General features: G+C 43.9%; 1 protein-coding gene across 2 annotated transcripts in view; it reads left to right on the top strand.

Annotated features, from left to right (window-relative positions):
• Window positions 1–5950: 5950 nt before the first annotated feature.
• Window positions 5951–8295, top strand: part of LOC122563983 (nuclear pore membrane glycoprotein 210-like) — a 177597-nt gene continuing 175252 nt past the window's right edge. For both annotated transcript variants that reach the window (XM_087977310.1, XM_043718384.2), the window contains exon 1: window positions 5951–6222. In XM_087977310.1, the coding sequence (XP_087833436.1) occupies window positions 6065–6222 (158 nt within the window). In that variant the 5' untranslated portion in view covers window positions 5951–6064. The remainder of the gene's footprint in view (window positions 6223–8295) is intronic.

Genomic DNA, 8295 nt, shown 5'->3' with positions numbered 1-8295 from the left:
AAAGATGAGGCGTGAAGGTTCAATTGGGGCGATTGAGAGTTATAAGGTAGCCAGGAAGGACCTGAAGAGAGAGCTAAGAGCAGCAAGGAGGGGACATGAAAGGTCCTTAGTTGGTAGGATTAGGGAAAATCCTAAGGCTTTCTACAGGTATGTCAGGAATAAAAGAATGACTAGGGTAGGAATAGGTCCAGTCAAGGATAGTAGTGGGAAGTTGTGTGTGGAGGCTGAAGAGATTGGGGAGACACTGAATGAATACTTTTCGTCAGTATTCACTCAGGAACAGGACATTGTTGCCGATGTGAATATTGAGTCACAATTAAGTAGAATGAATGGCTTTGAGGTATGTAGGGAAGAGGTGTTGGAAATTCTGGAAAGGGTAAAATAGATAAGTCCCCTGGGTCTGATGGCATTTATCCTAGGATTCTCTGGGAAGCAAGGGAGGAGATTGCAGAGCCATTGGCCTTGATTTTTATGTCCTCGTTGTCTACAGGAGTAGTGCCAGAAGACTGGAGGCTAGCAAATGTGGTTCCCTTGTTCAAGAAGGGGAGTAGGGATAACCCTAGTAACTATAGGCCGCTGAGTCTCAGTTCTGTTGTGGGCAAAGTCTTAGAGAGAATTGTAAGGGATAGGATTTATGAACATCTGGATAGGAATAATGTGATCAAGGATAGTCAGCAGGGTTTTGTGAAGGGCAGGTCGTGCCTCACAATCCTTATTGAATTCTTTGAGAAGGTGACTAAGGAGGTGGACGAGGGGAAAGCGGTAGATGTGGTGTATATGGATTTTAGTAAGGCGTTTGATAAGGTTCCCCATGGTAGGCTACTGCAAAAAATACAGAGGTATGGCATTGAGGGTGAGTTGGAGGTTTGGATTAGGAATTGGCTGGCTGGAAGAACACAGAGGGTAGTAGTTGATGGTAAAAGTTCATCTTGGAGTGCCGTTACTAGCGGTGTTCCACAAGGATCTGTTTTGGGATCATTGCTGTTTGTCATTGTTATAAATGACCTGGAGGAGGGGCTAGAAGGTTGGGTGAGCAAGTTTGCGGATGATACGAAAGTCGGAGGAGTTGTTGACAGTGAGGAAGGATGTGGCAGGTTACAGCGGGATATAGATAAGCTGCAGAACTGGGCAGAAAGGTGGCATATGGAGTTCAATGTAGTTAAGTGTGAGGTGATTCACTTTGGTAAGAGTAACAAAAAGATGGGGTACTGGGCTAATGGTCGTATACTTGGTAGTGTGGATGAGCAGAGGGATCTTGGTGTCCATGTACACAGATCTTTGAAAGTTGCCACCTAGGTAAATAGTGCGGTGAAGAAGGCATATGGCGTACTGGCTTTTATTGGTAGAGGAATTGAGTTCCGGAGTCCTGAGATCATGTTGCAATTGTATAAGACTTTGGTGTGGCCGCACCTGGAGTATTGTGTGCAGTTTTGGTCGCCATACTATAGGAAGGATGTGGAGGCACTGGAACGGGTGCAGAGGAGGTTTACCAGGATGTTGCTTGGTATGGTAGGAAGATCGTATGAGGAAAGGCTGAGGCACTTGGGGTTGTTTTCATTGGAGAAAAGAAGGTTTAGGGGTGACTTGACAGAGGTGTACAAGATGATTAGGGGTTTAGATAAGGTTGACCGTGAGAACCTTTTTCCACGTATGGAGTCAGCTATTATGAGGGGGCATAGCTTTAAATTAAGGGGTGGTAGGTATAGGACAGATGTTAGGGGTAGGTTCTTTACGCAGCGAGTCGTGAGTTCATGGAATGCACTGCCAGTAGCAGTGGTGGACTCTCCCTCTTTATGGGCATTTAAGCGGGCATTGGATAGGCATATATAGGATAGTGGGCTAGTGTAGGTTAGGTGGGCTTGGATCGGCGCAACACCGAGGGCCAAAGGGCTTGTATTGCGCTGTATTCTTCTATGTTCTATGTTCTATGAAAAATGAACAAAGTAGAATTATTTTATGATGCTCTACCTTGCATCTCAATTTTTGATGCAAATTCCTTGCACTGTCTTTCCCAAAGTGAAATAAATAGATTTACCACGTCTGTATGATTGGAACAAAAGGCAGAAGTTAAAAATGCCAGTGTTCTATCAAGGTATCAATTAGGTCATTTCTCTTTATTATGTTAGTTGTAAGTTACTAACCACTGGAGCAGCATCTTCAGGTCAGGGGACAAGTACAATCAGAGAACAATGTGAATGGACTGAAGAGAATGAGTAGAATATGTCTCCTTAAAATGGTGGAAAGATGTGAACTGAAAAAGGAAATGGGTGGAAGAGTCCCAGATTGAAAGAGTATCGGAAGAGTTCTTTCTTCCCCATGTGGAAGGCAACAATGTGACAGGGAGAAAGAATTAAATGGGTGCCTTGATGTTCTAGAGGGAGCAGTATCAGTGTAAAGGTGAAGGTGGAGATGAGTTTGAATAAGCAGATCAATGTGAACTAAAAAGGGAAGGGGAAAAGGTTCTCAGGCTGGATTGATGAACAAGGATTTGAACTTGGAGAATGAGGTGGGCTGGCAGCATGAATAAGGTGGAGATGACAACAGAGCATCTGGTTTAACTGGAACAGAGACAAAGAAAGAGTGCCTTTCACCGTGAATTTGAAGTAAAATGCAGAAATAACTCATGTTGCTAAGGTCCATGCAACAATCGGATTTGGCAATTGAGCATATATCAATATTTAACATGTACACAATTGCCTGTAATTTTTATGAAAAAAGTTATGTTATTCCCCTTCTGTTTAGACCAAATCAGTAGCAGTAAATCAGCTCCTTGCTGTTTAAACTTCTCAGTCAGCTGCAATAAAGATTGTAAATTCTTTTTTAGCAAGCATCTTTATAATAGTTAAATTGAAACACACTACTGGTCAAAATTAAGGAGTCAATTACAAGGTTTCTTACCTGTATACAGAAACTTTATTGTTTACTAACTTCAAGAAAAATAATAAACTGTGATATTAAACACACAAACAAACACAGATATAAAGTTTAAAAAGGGAGTGTCTACTTCACAAAGGAAGATTGAGGATAGACAATTTGAAAAGTCCTCAAAGTCTCTTAAGTCTTAGATTTTAATTTGAGACCACTCTTGTTTAATGATGTCTTGTTCTCTCAGCTGTAAAATTTGTAGATATCTTTAGGTTTCAGTGAATGGGTGTTCCTCTAATTTCCTTTGTCACCTAGTATTGTTTTTTTCAAGTGGCTGAGAGAAACAGGGTAAGATGGAGAGAGAAGACTTCCATTTTTACTATTATAAATCAAATTTCTACTCTGTTCAAAAACTGTTGCATGAAAAATGATTCCTTTGTGTATTCCCATATCTGGCTCCATTGCTTTTCTTATGCTGGATAACCTGTAGATGACTTTCATCTCACTGGTCAAAATTCCAACAATTTATAAATCAAACATCAAAAACATATCTGAGTGAGTGATCATTTAGTTATTGAGATCTACAGCACAGAAATGGCCTATCAAATCTGTACCAGTCAAAAACAACCACCAAACTATTCTAATCCCATGCTCCAGCACTTGGTCAAGAGTCTCATATGCCTTGGAATTGCAAGTGTATGTCTAAATACTTCTGTATGTGAAACTCTGTCTCTACCACCATTACAGGCAATGAGTTCCAGATTCCCACCATCCCGAGTGAAATTTTATTTCCTCAATCCCCTCTAAACCCTTACTTTAAATCCATGCCCACTCCCTCACTCTAGACCCAGGAGAAAAGTGCCTTCCTGCCGACCCTTACTTTGCCTCTCAATTTTATACATCTCAATCATTTTTCCCTTCATTCTTAACTTCTCCAAGGAAAACAATCCCAGTCCATCCAATCTCTCTTCAGAACTAATACCCTCCAGCCTAGGCAAAATCCTGGTCTATCTCCTCTGCACCCTAGCTAGTGCAATCACATTCCTCCTATAATGTGGAATCCAGAACTGCACACAATACCTAACCAACTCAGACAGTTCCAGCATAACTTCTCTGCTCTTCTTCTTCATGTCTTGGCTAGTAAAGGCAAGTATCCTATTTACCTTCTTAACCACTTTATTTACCTGTTCTGCTACCTTAAGGTACCAATGGTCATGTACACCGAAGTCCCTCTGATTTTTGGTGCTTCCCAGGAACCTACCATTCATCCTATACTGTATTCCCTTGCTTTGTTTGTCCCACTGAAGTGCGACACCTCACAAATTACCACATCCACCGATGCCACCTGACCTGCTGAGATTATCTAGCAATTTTCTGTTTTTTTTTCTGTCTAGAGTCTTTCACTCACACTGATCCAGCTCCCTCAGAGCCAGCTCTCAGAGTGACAGGATGTCTGACCCTCCTATTCTTTTTATTTATTTTCCCCCACACTATTGCCTGACAGTGGTAGTACTTATTTTTCTCCAGCACCCATGTCATATGTGTGCAGGTATCGGACACAGTGAAAAGCAACAAGTGTACAGATCTTTATTTATAGTCCACCACCAGGAAGAAAGGAAACAACCGAGTGGCCAGTGACAAGCAGTGCCCTTCTCAAAGGGCAGAAGGGCAATGCAGCATGATCAAACAGTGAAGGGGAGGGCAGGGATCAAATCAAAATAAAATTTCCTGCTTTTATCACTTGTCCTAATTAAAGTTTTAGTAAATCCAAATCTAAAATTGATTAAGCAGCAAAATTGGTTAAATGCTATCATTTTGATTTGGCTGGAAGATTTACTTCTCTGGATTGTCTTTTTCCTCACTTGTAGAATATTTTCTAAACAAGCTGTTCAGATTGTGTTGTTGGGCTGTGGTGACACAGTGGTACTCCCCTACCTTTGAGGCAAGAGGTCCGAATGCAATAACATTTCTGAACAGATTGGTTAGAAACATCTTCAGACATGTTTGGGGGGGGGGGGGAGTGAATCCTTCTGAGTCCACATGAAGAGTCACTGATCTCAAAATGCTTAATACTGCTTTCACTCCACAGATGCCAAGAGATCTGCTGACTTTCTCCAGCAATTTCTCTTTACATTGTGACACATGGCTGGAGCAGGCATGACTTGAATCTAGGTTTCCTCCTCACCTATGGAGACTTTCCAATCAACCTGTCCATCAGATATTATTATAGTCCACCTCTGGAACAGAGAGGCATTCAAAGCAGGGACCCCAGGCTCAGAGATAGGGCCACTTCCAATGCCTGGATTAGAGTGGTGCTGGAAAAGCACAGCAGTTCGGGCAGCATCCGAGGAGCAGGAAAATTGACGTTTCGGGCAAAAGCCCTTCATCAGGAACACAGAAGGGCTTTTGCCCGAAACGTCGATTTTACTGCTCCTCGGATGCTGCCTTAACTGCTGTGCTTTTCCAGCACCACTCTAATCCAGAATCTGGTTTCCAGCATCTGCAGTCATTGTTTTTACCCACTACCACTGCACCAGGAGAACTCTTCACCTGTGGATTTTTCTTTTAATCAACCTGTTAGTACCCATCTCTGCAGTAGGTAAGACCCGGGACTCCTGGCTCAGAGGTAGGGGCAGTACCTCCACACCATGCACTTGCAACCTGAAGTTAGTTCCACCCACGATTAGGTAAAAACAATGACTGCAGATGCTGGAAACCAGATTCTGGATCAATGGTGCTGGAAGAGCACAGCAGTTCAGGCAGCATCCGAGGAGCTTCAGCAAAATCGACGTTTCGGGCAAAAGCCCTTCATCAGGAATAAAGGCAGAGAGCCTGAAGCGTGGAGAGATAAACTAGATGAGGGTGGGGGTGGGCATCGGATGCTGCCTGAACTGCTGTGCTCTTCCAGCACCATTGATCCAGAATCCACCCACTATTAGCCGGGCGACGCGGCATGTTTCCTCCTCCAAGCCTGTGGGGGGCGCTGCAGCGGGAAGCACGTGACCGTTCCCGCGCGCGGCTTTCACGCCCCGCGCGTGTGAAGAAGGTTCTCGATTCGTGCCGGGGGTTGGTTTCGTCGCTTAAAAACCCGTCGGTCTCCGCATTTAAAACCACTGAAGCGAAAACGGTTTTCGAACCACAGCCCGCGCCCGTTCCCGCTGCGCATTTAACGTGCTCCTTTCTCCCGGGGCGGGGACCAATGGCGGCCGGCCTGTGGGCACGGCTCTTGTTCTTCGTTGTCGTCGGTTTCCGTTACATCGTCGGGACCAAGCTGAACGTCCCCAAAGTGCTGCTGCCTTACTCCGCAACCGTGAAGGTTAACTTTACCCTGGAGGCCGACGAAGGGTGTTACCTATGGTGAGCTCCCTCCTGTTCTTCCTTCCCCCCCCCCCCAAAAAACCCACTTGATTCTGAGTGGGATGGAGACCAGCGCCAGGTGGTTTCACTCCCCAGCAGTATGTGCTCAGTCAGCTTCATGTGTGCCCATTGTCGAACAACTCCTAATTACTAAACAAATCAAAGAACCGTGGATGCTGGAATTCGGGAATAAAAATCAAGAAATTGCTGGGAAAACTCAGCAGGTCTGGCAGCATCTGTGGAGAGAGAAGGCGGAGTTAACCTTTTGGGTTCAGTGACCTTTCTTCAGAACTCCTAACTTTGCTGACGACCTTTCAAACATTTGACGTTATTGAATAGGACGTCAAATATTTGACATCCATTTTGATTACACACTCCTTTTCAGGTTTTCAAAATGATAATTCGGAACCTCCATTCGTCAGGCACACACACGCAAGATGTTTGGGAGACTTGACAGGGTAGATGTGGGAAGGTGTTTCCCCTTGTGGCAGAATCTGGGGCCAGAGGGCATAATCTCAGAACGAGGAGTCATGCATTTAAGAAAGCAATAAAGTGCAATTTCTTCTCTCCCAGGGTTGTGCATGTGGACTTTATCATAGAGCGCTGTCCAGACTCGATTGTTAAACACACCTGTTTTGTAACAACTTTGTTTTGATTTCTTGCCTCTTCTAAGATGCTACAAATCATCTCCTTGACCATACTTTTGATCAGCTGGCCTAATAATTCTTTGAGTCTGCATCATATTTTGTATTATAGTCATTCCTACAAAGTGCCATGAGTTTAATTTAAATAAGTGCAAGATGCTGCATTTTGGAAAAGCAAATCCGAGCAGGACCAACATTTAATGGTAAGGTCCTGGAAAGTGTTGTTGAACAAAGAGATCTTGGAGTGCAGGTTCATAGTTCCTTGAAAGTGGAGTCATAGGTAGATAAGATAGTGAAGAAAGTGCTTGGTATGTTTTCCTTTATTGGTCAGAGTTTTGAGTATAGGAGTTGGGGGGTCATGCTGTGGCTGTACAGGACATTGGTTAGGCCACTGTTGGAATATTGCGTGCAATTCTGGTCGTCTTATCAGAAGGATGTTGTGAAACTTGAAAGAGTTCAGAAAAGATTTACAAGGATGTTGCCAGGGTTGGAGGATTTGAGCTGTAGGGAGAGGCTGAACAGGCTGTAGCTGTTTTCCCTGGAATGTTGAAGGTTGAGGGGTGATCTTAGAGGTTTATAAAATCATGAGCATGGATATGCTAAGTAGACAAGGTCTTTTACCTGGGTTGGGGTAGTCAGAACTAGAGGTAAAGGTTTAGGGTGAGAGGGGTAAAATATAAAAGGGACCTAAGGGGCAATTTTTTCACACACAGGGTGGTGTGTGAATGGAATGAGCTACCAAAGGAAGTGGTGGAGGCTGGTACAATTACAACATTTAAAATTACAACATCTGATAGGTATGTGAATAGGAAGGGTTTAGAGGGATACGGGCCAAGTGCTGGTAAATGGGATTAGATGAGGTTGGGATATCTGGTTAGCATGGACGAGTTGGACTGAAGGGTCTGTTTTTGTGCTGTACATCTCTATGACTGTTTTATTACGTTGCAGATGTTGTATAAATATAAATTAGATTAGATTACAGTGTGGAAACAGGCCCTTCGGCCCAACAAGTCCACACCGACCCGCCGAAGCGCAACCCACCCATACCCCTACATTGACCCCTTACCTAACACTACGGGCAATTTAGTATGGCCAATTCACCTGGCCCTGCACATCTTTGGACTGTGGGAGGAAACCGGAGCACCCGGAGGAAACCCACGCAGACACTGGGAGAACGTGCAAACTCCACACAGTCAGTCGCCTGAGGTGGGAATTGAACCCGGGTTTCAGGCACTGTGAGGCAGCAGTGCTAACCACTGTGCCACCGTGCTGCCCACTAATTGTTCTCTACTGACTTATTAAATTGCATTTCAAAATTATATACAAATGTGGGTGCTTTTAGAGGTTAAGTTTCTGCATGCACAACTGAAAGAGATTATGGCCATGTTTAAAATTTAAAAATCCAGATTATAATCTGACCAAAATAAAT

Source organism: Chiloscyllium plagiosum, unplaced genomic scaffold (genome assembly GCF_037043375.1).
Source record: "Chiloscyllium plagiosum isolate Xiang-an unplaced genomic scaffold, Cpla_swu_hap1 HiC_scaffold_31, whole genome shotgun sequence".
Classification (NCBI taxonomy): Eukaryota; Metazoa; Chordata; class Chondrichthyes; order Orectolobiformes; family Hemiscylliidae; genus Chiloscyllium; species Chiloscyllium plagiosum.
Note: the sequence above shows the minus strand (reverse complement) of the source record. Positions and strands in the feature narration are given on the sequence as shown.